The sequence below is a fragment of the Grammomys surdaster genome, unplaced genomic scaffold (assembly GCF_004785775.1).
Source record: "Grammomys surdaster isolate TR1022 unplaced genomic scaffold, NIH_TR_1.0 363, whole genome shotgun sequence".
Lineage (NCBI taxonomy): Eukaryota > Metazoa > Chordata > Mammalia > Rodentia > Muridae > Grammomys > Grammomys surdaster.
In genome coordinates, this window is record NW_021604782.1 from 9139286 (window position 1) to 9156215 (window position 16930).

A 16930-nucleotide genomic window follows, 5' to 3' on the forward strand; every position below is an offset into this window, starting at 1 on the left:
CTCAGGGAACCTGACTTTGTCAGATGACAATGAAAGCCCTTTTAAAGAGGCACAACAGTCTCCCACCCATCAGAGGGTCTCCCTTCTGACTTGATGACATAATCTGTCAGGTTGCAGAAGTTTTCATGGCAACCAGCAAGTGGCTTCCAGAATCTGGGGAGGCATGCAGATCACGAGTTCAGCCTCCAGCTAACAGCCAACAGCATGGTGGCTCCAGCCATCCAGGCATGGGGACATGAAGTCTGCCGGCAAACTCAGCAAGTACAGAGGTCTTTCTAAGTCAGCCCCCCAGGTGACAGCATCACCCGGCCGGTGTCTTCATGTGATCTGTGACATCCTGAGCAGAGGGACATTCTTGGATTCCCAGAAAATGAGAGGTAAATAGTGTGGTAGACTCTTTGTTCTCAACACATTCCCCCCACCCCAAATCTCTTTCCCTAATGCATAAAAGCCATTAAGATTTCTGAGTTGCCAGGCAGTGGTGGTGTACGCCTTTAATCCCAGCACTTGGGAGGCAGAGGCAGGGAGATAGATCTCTGTAAGTCTGTGGTCAGCTTGGTCTAAAACAAAAATTCCAAGCCAAGTAAGATTACATGGTAAGACCCTGATTCAGAAAGAAAAAAAAGCATATGATGTGTGTGTGTGTGTGTGTAAGGTTTAAATTAACATCTGAAAATAGATGCTTTCTTAGAAAAGCTTGGTTTTGTTTGTTTGGAAAAATACTTTGACAGATTAGTTATGCAAACGTTGCTTAGACCCTACACTCGAAAAAATTAATTAAATACTTAAATAAAACAATAATTTTATTCAATATCTTTTTTATTCAAAAGATAGCATATCATACATATTGTCATGTCTTGGTTTTCTCATTAAAATAATACATCTTGGAGATTTCTGTATCTGTGCTTAGACTTTATTGTGTCTTTTTTACTGCGGCATAATATGTCATTGTATATATAGAAGTACCATAACTGATTCCACTAGTTTCTTCTCCAGAGACATTTGAATTGTGGGTAAGTTTTTCTATTAAAAGTATGAAGAAGTGAGAAAATGCTTATTTTGAACCTGTGAAGAAGATCAGTCCACAGGGCAAGTCTGACATGAAAGTTCTGGCTAGATGGCCAAATGCATGTGAAATTATATAAATATTGCTGAATTACCTTTCCTGAAAGTTAGTCTTTAATCCCTCTAACAATGAGTTCCTGCTTTCTCCACAGCCTCTACAAAGCAGTCTTATCAAACTGGGTTTCTCCTGGCTTGAAAAGAGAGAGAAGACATCTCACTATGAATTTTGTGACAGTGATGATTTCAAGGCAAAGGAACATGTGAGGGATGGGTGAATGGAAGAGCAGCCTGAGGTGCAGGCACACAGTCGAGTGTTGTCCCGCAATTAAGAAGACTGTGGTGTCATTTGTAAGAAAATGAATGGAACTGAAGGTTATCATGCTAAGCAAATTAAACCAGAATCAGGAAAAAAAGTGTTAAATGTTTGCTCTCATGTGTGGACACTAAAAAAGGGGAACTTGAGCAAATCTTCAGTTTAGGTACAATGAATACTTGTAGGTGAATAAATCTGTTAAAAGCAAGCAAGCAAACAAACAAACAAACAAACACCCTGAGAACATTCTGGGGAGTATCAGAAAAAGGATGGTGCTTAGTATTTTTTACAAATCTATTTTAACATTACAGCAGGCCATGCTGGCACAGAAAAGATCAACAGAGTAAAACAAAAAGTTTCAGATGACAAGGTGGGAGGCCAACGAACATATGGAAAAGGTTTTTTTGTTTTTGTTTTTTTGTTTTTCGAGACAGGGTTTCTCTGTGTATCCCTGGCTGTCCTGGAACTCACTCTGTAGACCAGGCTGGCCTCGAACTCAGAAATCCGCCTGCCTCTGCCTCCCAAGTGCTGGGATTAAAGGCGTGCGCCACCACTGCCACTGCCTGGCTTTTTTTTTTTTTTTTAATTCAGTATCCCATTCTTTTTTTTTTTTTTTTTTTTTTTAATGGAAAAGTTTTTAACAAAAACAAATATCACACCTCCTCCTCACTCCTAGGCCCAAATCAATTCCTAGTAGCTTAGAGATTTAAGTTTTGAAATCTAATGTTTTAATACCTTGAGTTTGGAGATTTTTCTGAGCATAGCAGAAGTTATTCCTGAATTTCTGACCCAGAAAAAAATGGGCAAATAGTGTGGTAGATTCTTTGTTCTCAAGGCAATTTAAAGGGAAATGACATAAAAAAAAACGGACTCTACAAATATGAAGGTTTTGTGTGACAATATATAACACAAATGAAGTTTTAAAACAATATTGTCCTCTTGGTTGGGGTTTTACTGCTGTGAACAGACACCATGACCAAGGCAACTCTTATAAGGACAACATTTAATGAGGGCTGGCTTATAGGTTCAGAGGTTCAACCCATTAGCATCAAGGCATGGCAGCATCCAGGCAGGCATGGTGCTGGAGAAGTTGAGAGTTCTACATTTTCATCCAAAGGCTGCTAGAAGACTGACTTCCAGGAAGTTAGGAGGAGGGTCTTAAATTCCATTCCCACAGTGACACACTTCCTCCAACAAGGCCATACCTCCTACTAGGGCCAAGCTTATTGGAACCACCACAACTGTCCTTTCTGAAAATAATACACTAAAAAAAAAAAAGCTAATAAAGTATATGACAGGTAAGCATTAAAATCACAATGATATAAAGAGCTTTTTTGGGAAAAAAAATGTTTGTGGGGAGAGGGTATTCCATGTGGGTTCAGGTTTCCATGGAGGCCAGAGGCATTGGGTTCCCCTGGATCTGGAGTTACAGACTCTTGTGAACCACTAGATATGGGTGCTGGTTACAGAGATCAGGGCCTTTCCAAGAGCTGTGTGTGTTCTTAACCACAGGGCCACCTGCAGCTCTGTAGAGAACTTGTTTGATCAATAAAAGACATGTATCTTACAAAGAAAAAAGGCAATTGTTCTCAAACACCAAACTACAAAAGCCCAACTAGTATGGTAAACTGTCAAGAGATACACTCGCAAAACATTAAAACATTACTTTCCACTTACCAGAGGCATGGCAATGAGAGGTATCAACACCAGCTGCTGGAGCTGAGGCTTTCGACTTGAGAAAGCATGAACTGAGTTCTTGTAGGGGGAGGTGCTGATAGTAAGGTCTGGTTTCCTAACTGGTTCTTGATTTGTTCAATAAAGGAAATGGAAAGCCAGTTGTTGGGTAGAAGGGACTGGTGGAACTTCCAGGTCCCAGGAGGAAAAGCAGATGCAGGGAAAGAAAAGGGGCTTTTTTTTTTTTGGGACAACCTTTGAAAAGAGAAGCACGCAACAATTATGTAAGATGTTGGAGGTAGCTAGAACCAGCGGCCTCCGCCACTGGCGGATGGCTGATACAGGCTAGCTGATAAGGTTAGGGCAGAAGATTCTGCGCCCAGCAATTGTGCTATCTGGCAAGTTCTAAAATAATAAAACTGTCTGGTGTTTTTCGTCCTCTGAGCAAAGGTGGGCAGAGAGAGAGAGAGAGAAGCCGGGGCGGTAGCTGGTGGCTTCTCAAAGTTAGCTGGGAGGAACAAAAGAAGCAGAGCTGGACCGGTGGACCAGACAGCAGATCCCGACTTGCTGGGTTGGGGGATGGTTTCGATCCATGGATCCTGGGCTAAGCCGAATGGAGCAAAGGGAACTGGGAGATGTCAGAACACATGGTTTTAAAATTACATGCAACAACTTCTCCATGGAACTTCACCAGCAATGTACAGTTTAATGTAAAATACACAGTTTTCATCTCAACAACCGTACTTCTGTGAATTTAGCCTAAGTAATAACTGCATGCCTTTCTATAGACTTGTATAAGGAAAAAAATCTGGAAACAGTCTAGATATGTATGCGTGGTGGAATGCTATTAAGTAAGTTGTGATATAGATTTGTAAGTCAGTCACTGCCTGTAACTGCCGTTTCTTTTGTAACGGCCGTCAGGTTCTGTTACTTTGTAAAGGCCGGCCGGTTCTGCTGCTCCGGTCGGCAGGTCAGGGTCTAGCAAGAGAGAGTGGGGACGGAGGAAGGGGAAAAAAGGGGCGAGAGACGCAAAAGATAGATACAAGCCAGAGTCCGGTGGAGTCTCTTCAAGTCTTCTTTATTCTCCTGTCTTCTTACTATATTCTCACTCCTTCAGTCTCCTGACACCTCTCACTTTCTCACTCCTTCCTCTACTTCCTATTTCCTACTACCTCCTACTACTTACTACCTCCTACTTTCTACCTCCTTCTCCTCGACTCCTCTACTCCTCTACTCCCCTACTGCTCTACTCTCCTATAGAAGGGAAATCCTGGGTATTTATACCCTTTACCACGTGACTTGCCCTCGTGGACAATCTCAACTGAAGCCACTACGTCACGTGCCTTGTAGCCATGGATACCAGGAGCACCTGGCAGCTGGGGGCACTAAACAGTGTAACAAGATGTTTATCAGAGTGCGCTCAGCTATTGCAGGCTGTTGAAACAAGTCTCTTGTCAGGGTATATGGCTCGAGATGGCTGTAAAGATGATAGCCACTTTCGGCTAAGAGTCGGCTCCCAACAACTGCCGACAATGTCTAGGCAACACTGGTGAGTGGAAGCACACCACAAACCACACCCATAGACGGAATCCTTCTTGTGGAACCTCAAGGATGCTCTCAAAAGGTGAGCAGCACCATGGGCCACCACAGAACCATTCTTGTACCCAGAGCATGCAATGCTTTCAAAAATGAATTTGCTGTGGGCTGGAAAGTTGGTGAGGGTTAAGAGCATTTATTGCTCTTGCAGAGGACTCAAGCACAGTTCCTAGAACCCACATGGGGGCTCAAAACCATCCATAACTCCAGTGTCAGGGGGATGTAATGCTGCTTTCTACATGTGTGTAAAATACTCATACACAGGCTGGAGATAGCTCAGGGGTTAGGAGTACCAACTGCTCTTCCAGAGGTCCTGAGTTCAATTCCCAGCAACCACATGGTGGCTCACAACCATCTGTAATGGGATTTGATGCCCTCTACTCATCTGAAGACAGCAACAGTGTACTCATATACATAAAAGAAATAAGTAAATCCTTCAAAAAATACACACATAAAACAAATTTTTTAAAAACTGATTTACTTTATTGTATCTTTCACTGCATAAACTTGAACACAAAACCACACCCTCTCTCTCTTTAGAAACAAATGCCTGGCCTTAGACAATGATGTCATAGGCAGAAGGTCCTTAGACTGCTATGCCAGTGGATTTTTTTTTCTCCTGAGAAGAGAATAGAAAAATAAAAGATTTTGAAAATCAGAGTGAGAGTTTAGCAATCAAAAGGGATCACTGATTTCAAGATAAGCACATTGCCCTGGTCTACCTCAAGTGCAGCAATTCCAATCCTCAGACAGAAAACACTACTCTGTTTTCCCTAATTGGTCTCCATTGATTTTCTTGGTTGTTTGTGGCTCCTCTAGAAGTGATGGGTGGTACTCAATAGTCAAAGAGAGACAGACAGTTTCCGTCTAGGTAATATAGAGTCTCATAATAAGGTAATATAGTTTAAAGATGACATGATATTATTTGGATATATAAAAACATGGCTTTTCTAAAACCAAAGATACATTTGACGAATAGTCTCAGTAGTTATGCAAGGGCTGACAAGACTCAAGTCACAAATTTGCCTGCACAAGTTTCTCCGTCCTTGTCCCCTTCCCAGTGCCCCCTTTTCTTTCTTTCTTTTTATTTATTTATTTATTTATTTATTTTTATTATTTTGAGACAGGGTTTCTTTGTATAGTCCTGGCTGTCCTAGAACTAGTTTTGCAGATCTGCTTGCCTCTGCCTCCCAAATGCTGGGACTAAAGGCACGCGACACCACCACTCCGACTATTTCTCCCTTTAAAATTGGGACCAAAACCCTCTGACATTCCTACCACACAACACAGAATGTTGTAAAGATGGAATGAAAGACCTGCCTGTAGCACACAGCGAAGGATGTGGTCACAAATTACACACACACAGACACACACACACACACAGAGGGGTGGAGGAGAGAGAGAGAGAGAGAGAGAGAGAGAGAGAGAGAGAGAGAGAGAGAGAGAAAAGAGAGAGACCCCACAACAGCCCAAAGCAAGTATGATCCATGACTGAGCAACACTTCAATTCCAATTTCCAATCTGGAAGATAATTCAAAGCCAGATCAAAATGGTCCTCCAGGTTGGTGGGAAAAAACCTCCCACCACCCTCACATTAGGATGTAGCTATATTTAATTACATTTATCTTATGGTGTGTGTGTGTGTGTGTGTGTGTGTCCATGTGTGGGCATGCTCATGCCACAGAGCACAGGTGGCATTCTGAGGACAACAGGCAGGAATCGGTTCTCTCCTTCCAGTGCATGGGTCCCAGGGCTGCATCTCGGTCTTCAGCCTGCTCCACTTCTCTGGCTCCAGATCTAGCTTTAGTGAGTGGGCCTCACAACCCAGATCGGCACCGTGGTCTAGAGTGTCCTTTGTCTCAGGTTTTTTACTGCGTTTTTCCCAGGACACCCATGAGTTTCCTAAGAGTCATTCCCCACGTTGATTGGGAGCCCAGTTAAGGCGGGGAGAAGGTATTATCATGTAAAAATGCATTTTTCACACTGTGGGAAAACCATTTAAGAAGAACCATTTAAGAAGAACAGCAGGAAAATGAATGGAAGTTTTTGCAAATACCCACCACAAATACCCACCACCTGCTCCTGTTGGGTGTGTGCATAGAGCAGCTCTGTGTCGTCATTTGGAACAATCAGAGGAAATGAGAACGTTTGTGTGTTTGCTATGTTTGCAGCTGTGGATGGACTCCTTTTACATCTCTGTGCTGTACCACAGGCTGATAGTTTACTTAATATTTCGTCGGTTATTGAACCCAAGTTGCTTTTATCTCTATATATTAAACAAGTGAGATTTCTTCCTTTTAGTGGTAATTATGTTAAGTCCCCATGTAGACAACTTGGACAGTTATCCTAGAATGCAAAATTAGAGAGCTATAGAAATAATGGTCTTAAATTGCTATCTGTGGTTAGTTACCCGAAGGACAGAGGCCTTTATTACTAGCAAGGGCCAGCAGCTGCCATTGAGGACACTGCTTCCCTCTGTAGTTGAGGGGAACACAGGTTGGAGCAGCTTTGTGGACGGTGTGATGGTGTTTGAGTGGCTAAGCATCAGTGATTTCTAAAGAACAAAGAAGCTGATAACTTGGGCTCATGGATCAGGAGCCTGGGAAGCCCAAGAGCATGACACAGGCATCTTCTCGACTTCTGATGATGGTCCCTCAATGCTTCAAAGCACAGTGCATGCAGAAGGAAGGATGGACCCAGGAGTAATGCATCCTCTTGTGGTAACTAAGCCGATTCCATAAGGATGGAAGCAGTGTCTCCTGACATTCAATTCAGCTTGTAAAAGTCCCACTCCAATCAAATTTCACCAAGAGTTTTGTGGAGATAAATCACATATAAATTATAGCACCAGGTCCCCACATGGCAAATACCCCATGAGAGAGCAGAGAACACACCAGCCACAGCCCTGCTGGTGCACAGTTCTAGATCCACACTCTTCTGTGCTCCACCCTGAGTTTGTAAGCACGCCCCTTTCTTTCCCATGTTCTGAATTGTGTGTTTCTAGCAAGGGAAAGAGGGGAAGAGAGAAATCACAGCCTCGGAGTTGAGCTGTCTTAAGAGAAAAAGCTGGAGAATACCCAAGGGTTTTAAAAGTCAAACTTAATACACTTTCCTGTGTATCAACATGGACAGTAGGCCAGCCCTGCCTATAACTGACGTTTCATGGATGGTCTCAGTCATGGTTACTGGGGTGTAGGTAGGGTATGTTAATCACCGTTGTTCCTTATCCCCTAAAACTCATGTAGATGCTGACCGTGAACTGGATGCTGCTCGAACACTGTTCCTACATTACCACCATATCCAAATTTCTTGAGGGAGGCATTGAACGATTTTATAGATAATGAGTAAGAAAGGGGGGTGGGGAGAAGAATGGTCAAAATTACAGAATAGGTTTTTCTGGAAAGCAGGCATCACTTTTGGTCTCACACAAACAACTGGAATTGTATCAAAGCCACGAAGGGAACCTGAAAGAGTGGCCAGGCTATTGTACTTTCTGGTATGGGCCACGGACTAATCCTAAAATGCTTGAAACATTTATTCATATCAGTGTTCTCTATCCAGAGTCCTCTTTTATAAATTTCAGCCCAGACTTAAGCCCATCTCATTACCTATTGAGAAGAAAAGAGCCTGAACTAATAGTTGATGAACTAATTACAGGAAGATGCAGAGGTTCCACGTCCAATGTTTACGGGACCTGAGTCACAGGGTCTGTGGCCTGTGCACATCCAGCGTAAACGAGGCCTGACTCTCGGAGTCTGTGACCTGTGGTATTACGCTGGACATGAGTCTCAAGTGCACGGATATACAACTGATGCAGAAAGCATGAAACACACATAAACTGCTCCCAAGTTTTAAGATTCCACAGAGATGGCTGCCATCTTGAATTCAGGAATGAGGCCATGCTGGGATGGAGAAAGTTTCAGCCCCACACAAGGGCTTAGGATAGGAGCCACAGTGTGGATGGGCCTGAGAAGCTGTCAGAACATCTGTGCATCATCAAGTGAGTCTTCCCATGCTGAGCCCATCAGCCATCTAGACAAAGGGGGAGAGAAGGCACAAACACTGCACACCCTGCTGTTTCCCCGTGTGCAGCTCATACACATGTCCACAGGGCCCGGGCAGGGAAGCTGCACAGGAGACCAGCCTCCCTGCTGGACTGATGGGGTAGACATCCCTGCCTTTCTCCTCCCAGCTGCAGGTCAGTCACACCGTCTCCCTGCTGCCTGTGCCCGACCCTCCCTCATGCCCAGCTGTTCCGCATGACTCCCACCCCAGCCTCCCCCCAATTCCACTCATTCTTCAAAAGTGACAGTCTCACATACCACACTGCTGAGAAGGAGAGGAATGCAAGAACGGTCACAAAAGCCACGGAGCCCAGTCCAACACCCACCATCTGCTGCGCTGTGAGTGATGAGTCTGCGGGAAGAAACCAAATGATGAGCCCACAGTCCGTCCCATCACGGCCCTCCCGGGAGAGCCACATCCGACTGTGCACATTCTGTTTTAACCCAAAGCTGAGCTTCACTTAACAAAGAATCCCAAGAATGCCTCCACAGTGCCCCTGTGTCCCCAACAGCTCCTGTAGACTTCAGACCTCAGGAAACCACAGTTTCAAAGTATCAGGAAAGCATAAAATCAGATCATATTAAAGTTACAAGGGAAGAAAAAAAACCCACCAAACTTGTGGACACACCAAAGCTACGTGATGCACGCTGTGTGCAGAAAGATCCTTACTCGGGTTGTTTACACTTTGATAGATGGTTATGGGTCATTTCCTTCCACATGGAAGAAGTCAGTCTGATATCATTGGAACTCAGGCTTCAAAAATGTTAGTCAGTTCCAGTGGCCACATATAAATTAGTACCTTCTGTTGGGCAGAGTCACCCCCGTTTCACTACATTATCAGCAGGAGAGTACCACTCTACTCGGCCCCACAGACTCTTAAAGTCCATGTAAAAGTCCTTGGAACATGTGTTTCATTTAGCAAACATCACATGACAATTTCAGGGCGATCCCTGATTACAAATTGAAAAAAAAAATACCCACATTTGTGGTGCACATTTGGTCCAAGGGACTTAATTCGGAGTTTCATGACTCCGCCAAAAGCACTGCTTTTTATTGGAAAACACGTATTTATCAGTCTCTGAGTGGCACACATGTGTCAGAATCTCACACATGTTAACTCAGGTTCCTGTGGAGTTAACCTTGAATGTCAATTCGATTGGGTTGAGAGGTACCTGGGAAATTAGGAAAGTACACTCCAGGGTGTGTCTGTGAGACAGGGAAGACTCACCCTGAATACGGTCATCACTATTCAATAAGCTGGGGACTTGGATGAACGGAAGCAGAAGGGAAGGGCTGGCTGGCTTGGGCTTGCTTTCCCTCGCTTCCCTTCCTGGCTACCAGGAGGTGAGCAGCCTGCCCCGGCAATGGTGAGCTACCTCATTCAAGCCAGAGCAATGGATCTGGCTGACTCTAGACAGACGCCCCTGGAACTGTGAGCCTCCTCACATCCCTCAGTCGCCTAAACTGTTTGTTCATTTCCTGCGTTGTCATGATGAAAACTTAACTCACAGGTCTCTTAACGAGTGCGTATATTTCCTTTCTACAGGGGAGAGTCGGAGGCACAGAGTAATTAAGCACAGCTCAGATATCTACAACCAGTTTAAGAGCAATTTAGTTCCGGAGGAAACCCTGTGAGATCCTGGGCACCTGCAAGCACAGGCATGGACCACTTTTAATCCACACTATTGGGAAGTTGAGGCAGGAGTAACACGAGGCCAACCTGGGTTGCACAGTAAGACCCTATTTCAAAATTACAACAAAAGAATAAAATTATACTTTTGTATGTAGAAGAAGAGGGCCTCGACATTTTAAGATGCTAAACTATCAAATGGAAAGCGGCTAGTGAAGAAATTGGAATTTACTTGTATGTTTTATATGAAAAGACTTGATTATCAGCATATTAGCATAGTATTATGGAATATTAGCATAGGAAAGAATATGCTAGAACAAAATACAGTGCACAGGAACAAAGCCAATCCCACCAAGCCATCTCACAGCTTGAAAACTGGAATGAGCATGTTCTTGTCCTATCTCCACACCGTCCCTCTCTACCAGTGGGACTTCAAACCAGCTCATCAGCCATTGCCTGTTTCAGTTTCCACACTGAGGGATGCTCTAAGCACACGGAAATCCTAACAACAGCACCCACCTTCAGGGTTACTGTGAGAAATAACGGTTTGCCAATAGCACCAAGGAAACGTTAGCAAATGTCAGCTGCTGTTAACTTTTGTTACCACTGTTTGGTAACTGTTTCAAATAACTGAGTGAAATGATTAATGACCTATATCTGGCAAGGAGGAAAAACATGGGTAATTAGAATAAAGTGATTACAGCTTATTCCATACATCAAAATAAAATGCAGGTAAAGACATAAGTTAAAATATGAAAGAACTGGTAAATGTTGTTAAATATTTATATAATCTTAAAGTGGGTGGGAATTTTCTGGTTATATTTATTAAAGTGGGAGCCTTACAGGCAACCATATTCGAACGTGTATATTTTATATACACAGAACTACTATGAGCAAGGGTAAAAAGCATCATTTGCACAATTAGTGAGGCTTTGGGTTTTTAAGAGAAAATGTCCCCAGCACTCGAGAGGCTGAGATAGGAGGATCTCTGAATTTGAGGCCAGTCTGCTCTACAGAGCAAGTTCCAGGACAACCAGGGCTACACAGAGAAACCTTGTCTTCAGACAAAACACACACACACACACACACACACACACAGAGAGAGAGAGAGAGAGAGAGAGAGACAGAGACAGAGAGAGACAGAGACAGAGAGAGAGAGGGAGAGAGACAGAGAGAGAGACAGAGAGACAGAGACAGAGACAAGGAAGGAATACAGCACTGAGATGGAGATACGGGGGTTAAAGAGATTCTGGTACTTTTAAGCCTGAAGTACTTCATGCAACCAACCTTTCTTCCTCCCCAGTTTCTGTTATCAGTATTTTCCCTTTAACTTCCCCACAAACTTCCTCCACACTTTAATCTTTGATGGATGAAAATGCTGAACTGAAGGTCCTTGGACTGGAGTCCATGTCCCATGAGTCCTGGATTTGCTGTTCATTCATCAGGAGTTACTCGTTAGCTAGCTGATGTCGGTTTTGCATTGTTCTCCAGCCCATTTCTAGGCCTATCCACAGCCCTCATATGGCCCACTCTGTCCACAGGGGTATTGTTAACTGTTAGCAGAAGTCAAAAGACACTGCTTTCTGCCCTGCTTCCTTGGCCAACTAGTGAGTCTGCATGAGGAGGAAAGTGGAGACACCCAGGGCATCATGCGTCCCACACTGACTCATTAGAAACTCTGTCACTGCCGATATGGGTGAGAACCAAGCCATCACCTGGGCTGGCCCTGACTTCAAGCTACCTTCAGAACACGTTTGGTGGCGCCCTGTTTGTACAAAGTCCTTGTCTACTGCTCAGCCCTAACCTTCTCTTCCAAGACTCATAAAGGTTGTCCGCTGTTGTTATCTGTCTTATTCGAAAATTGTGTGACTCTGTTCTGACGTGCTTTATACAGGTGGAAAGATACTGACACCCCTCACAATCCAACAGGACAGAAGCAAATAGGACCCGAGGACGCCAACTTTCCCCAGACCATCCACCAACAGTATCTACCTCAGCAGTGAGCCATGCTAGTCCTTGTGGTAGACATTACTATTCAAAGTTAATGTTAAAAAGTGACCTTTGAGTTGGTGAGATGGATGACTCAGAGGTTAAGACCACTGGCTGCTCTTCTGGATGAGTGGAATTTATTTCCCAGCACCCCTGTTAACCAGCAGCTCACGACCACCTGTAACTCCAGCTCCAGGGCATCTGTCACTCCCTTCAGACCTCTGAGGGAGGGCACTGCTCTCATAAGGCACACTCTGACACACGCAGGGTCACACATTTTAAAGAAATAAGAAAGTGCCCTTAATTTTTGCAAAGCATACTTGGATTATGGCTCCCAGCACGGTTTCCAGTCCTTGGCTATAGGCCTCTCGGTTTGCTTCTCATACAAACCTCACAATCTACAGCATCACTCATGGGTGTGGCTGTACAGTTTCTTCCTCTGTGAATGCCTAATAAAATTTACAAGTGGCCAATTTGAATGATAGGGTTTTTTATGGTCTTGCCCTTCTCTGGCTCCCCTCCCTTCCAGTCTCATGCTGTGGGACCTTTTATTTTCCCTCTGAGTCATCCGAAGAATATTCTCTTAGAAACTCAGCCGAGGGATCATGTGCTGTTAGTCACTCTTAGAGAAAGTAAATACATTTGAACCACAATCCTCTCTACAGAGACTCTGCTCTGGAGTAAACCCGGCCTCTCTTTAATCTTTTACTGATAGAAAGGCCACAGGTGCTGAAAAGGAAGTTAAACCCTGTGACAACTTTGACATCTTCCTCTGGGTGCGGGCATGTTGTTTTCATGTGTACACAGGTACAGTCATTTCCTGAGAGCAACTGTTGCCATCAAACAGTAGAAATGAATTACTGGCATGACTCGGTCTGGCTTGGGACACATCCAGAGGGCAGCTGGTGCGTTTGTTTGAACACAGAAGAATAAGGAATGATTTAGTGTGTCCTTTTTTTCTGTGTTATTCTAGGGTCTTCTTTATCTGACTTCACTGTGGGTGACACAGAAAAGGGGAGCGAAGCAGGAGACAGATTCAGAGGTAATGTCTGATAAAGCAGCAGCAATGCTAAACTCATTTCAGTGTAACCTAACATACTGCTCGGCTACAACCCCCCACTAGCTCAGTCCTGTGGTTCCAGGTTCAGGCACACTAAGACAGGTTCTCTGTTCAGCATCATTACAGGGCTGGACTCGGAGTGTCTATGGGTCACCCTCCCATCTGGAGGCTCTGGGCAAGAATGCTGGAGTTCATCCCCACTGTCAGCTAAATTCAATCCCTTGAAGTTGCAGAACTATGGTAGACTTTTCCTTATGATCTGTCAGCAAGGTCTGTCTCAGCTCCTGCGGGCCACCTGCACTCCTCGCCATGTGGCTTTTCAAAGCTAGCAGGAAATTTCCAGTGTCAAATATGTCTCACCCTCAGGATCTTCAAAACCTAAGTTGTGACCTGTAGGCTCAAGTTCAATGGTTTGTGTGACAGGTCAGGCCTACTGGAATAATCTCCTTGCTGAAGACTGCATTCTCAAAGTGCGGCCTCCACAGCATCACTTAGAACAGCCTTTGACTGGATAACCAGATAAAAGAGAAAGTGTGTGTGTGTGTGTGTGTGTGTATGTGTGTGTGTAAGAGAGAGAGGAGAAAGGGAGAGCGCCCCAATATCCCTAGGGAAGCCTTTAGAGAGATAAAGAGAGACAGAGACAGACAGAGACAGAGGGATACAGAGAGACAGAAACAGAGACACAGAGAGAGAGATCGATCCCCCAGTATCCCTAGGGGATTAGCTCCAGAAAACCCTCCCCTAAGAAAACAGAATTTTTTAATAAAATGTGTTGTGACTTTGCTCTGTCTCCGAATTACTTAGAATGGTGGAAACAATGTAAATGCTATGTAAATGCCTGATATACTATGCTGTTTAAGGAATAATGACAAGGGGAAAAGCCAGCCTACGGTCAGCACGGCGGCCACCGTTTTTCAAAATATCTCAACCTTCAGCTGACTGAAGCCACAGATCCCTGAAGACAGCTGACCGACTCCGGATACCCACACATCCACCTTATGCTTGTAGCTTGCAAATTTTCCCTGCTTATTTAATTTGACAAGTATTAAGTCTGTCCTGCATTCTTCATAAAACTGATGGCTGCCTACCTGCTGGATTCAATGTACTGTGAGTGAGTGTCTAATGCACGCTGGGCAATGGTCCAGTTTTGTTTTCAATATTCTCCCCAAATGTTTGAAACCTCACAGAAAAAGATTATTACCAGCTGCTCCGTAGCACGAGAGAATAGCTAAAGAAAAGGAGACAGAAGGGTGACCCTGAGGAGCTCTGAAAGAAGGGAAGAGGATGTTAGGTTCCATCTTAAACGGTGGAATTCATCAAGCAGCCCCTCACGGGGAGGTGACCGGGAGTGATCAAGTCACTGTGTGAGCAAAGACATTGGACACCCGTAGGAATCGAAAAGAATCAGTGGGTGTGCTGGTGTCAGAGGCCTCAGGCAGAAGACTGGGAAGCAACGGGGAATCCTAGAAGAGCTACCAACGGAAACACTAGAATGAACAGTGCAGTTCAGATGTGGTCAGGTAGCCACAAGCTGGGATAAAGAGGGAAAACCTGAACCTGTGTGTTGGGAGATGAACCAGGAGGCTCTGCCACCTGTCTGTGCTACAGGGATGAAGGCCTGAGCTCTGCGCAGATAGAAATGAAAGGCATGCAGCATGCAGACTGAAAGAAAACCGGGGAGTCACCAATGCCTTGGGTTTCATGCCTGTGCCTGGAGAATGTTCCCTGATTATAGCCTGCCAGCATCTCAATGACTCAAGAGATCACAGACTCAGTACTTTGTGGCTGGAAGGAATCTCAGCCCAGGCAGAGGCAGCTGAGGACTAGCTAAGTTAAAAGCCATTTCAAAGACACTGTCGGAGGTGAGGATGCTCAGCCCTCTGCATTTGACATCAAATGCAACTCCCTGGCTATCAAGCTTTTTAGTGGTGGCACCGTGAAAAGGTAAATACAAAACTCAGCACTGGGCAAAAGCCAGAAGAGTGCCGAGCACTGTGCATCAGGGACTCAAAGTGATTTGGGGCCTGCATCATGCATACTCCTCTCCAAATTACCTAACTGGGATCCTGGTTAGAGTTTCTATTGCTACATGAAACACCATGACCAAAAAGTAAGCTGGGAGGAATGGGTTTATCTAACTTACACTCCACATTGAAGTCCATCACTGAAGGAAGCTAGGATAGTAACTCAAACAGAGTGGGAACCTGGAGACCGGAGCTGAGGCCATGGAGGGGTGCTGCTTACTGATTTGCTCTCCATGGCTTGCTCAGCCTGTTTTCTCATAGAACCTAGGACCACCTGTCCAGAGATGGCAGCACCCACAATGTGCCAACCGTCTTCATCAGTTACTAATTAAGAAAATGCTCTACAGGCTTGTCTACAGCTTGATCTTACTGAGGCATTTTCTCAACTAAGTTTCTCTCCTCTCCAGTGTCAAGTTTACATAAAACTAGCCAGCTCCTTCATTTCTCTCTCTCTCTCTCTCTCTCTCTCTCTCTCTCTTTCTTTTTTCCTTTCTTTCTTTCTCTTTCTTCTTTCTCTCTCTCTTCTTCCTTTCTTTCTTCTTTCTCTTTCTTTCTCTCTTTCTTTCTTTCTTTCTTTCTTTCTTTCTTTCTTTCTTTCTCTGTCATCATCTTATGATCATCATTTGGGTTTTTGAGACAGGGTCTCACCATGTAGCTTTGGCTGGTCTGCAACTCACTATGTAAAACAGGCTGACCTCAAACTCAGAAACTGACCTGCCTCTGCCCGCCAAGTGTTAGGATTAAAGGTTCTCAGTAATGATTCTTAAATTAAGGGTGTGGAGAGATGGAAAATTAGAAAAGCCACTCACATATTCTCAAAATCCTTCCTATTCATCTCAGAAGACCAACTACAGCCTCCTCTGTGTCTTCTGCCTGCTTTGAATGCCTCCCAATCATCTCTGATAGTTTTTGGATAGGGTAGATTCTAGAAGTTTTGTCTGTGTCTGAAAGCACACCTTATTCACAACTATACTTTCCTTATATGCACTCTATTCTGTCCCTGGAGCTTCAGGGTGTGCACTGGCACACACTGAAGGTGTTTTGGATGTTGGAATGTATGCTTGTTTCCTGTACCTTTCATTAAACTGCTTCAGAAAAGAGCCTGGCCACAGCACACATCTCTGTTAAGATGGCGATCTAAGATACAAGCTGCCGGATAACTCACCTGGCCCAGCTCCAAAATCAGCTTTTCTACTCTTGTAAGTTTGAGTAGAGATAAAAAGGTGGAAAGAAAGATGAGGAGAGAGGCAGACAGACAGAAGCCTCGTTCCCTGAGCCCCTCCTCCACATGCCCTGCTCAGGCCCCTTTATAACAGAATGCCCATTGTAAAGTCTATCCACCACAACCCTAACCGAGGTCACCCGGCCTCATACTACAGCGTTGTCTCCTGTGGCTATGCTCAGGATGGGCTGTAAGGAGTTAAAGGGACACTTGTGGGCTGAGGGCAGCATTCCTCAGCCTATTGCCAGGAATAGGTCCATACTCAGAGGTTATAAATTTAACAAGATTTCTG

At 44.5% G+C, this 16930-nt stretch overlaps 1 protein-coding gene across 1 annotated transcript in view; it reads right to left on the reverse strand.

The window, feature by feature from the left end:
- Positions 1–7953: 7953 nt before the first annotated feature.
- Positions 7954–16930, reverse strand: part of Susd1 (sushi domain containing 1) — a 116442-nt gene continuing 107465 nt past the window's right edge. The window contains exons 16-17 of the mRNA XM_028780018.1: positions 8971–9064; positions 7954–8680 (exon numbers count right to left, since the gene is read on the reverse strand). Coding sequence (XP_028635851.1) covers position 8680; positions 8971–9064 — 95 coding nt within the window. The 3' untranslated portion in view covers positions 7954–8679. The remainder of the gene's footprint in view (positions 8681–8970; positions 9065–16930) is intronic.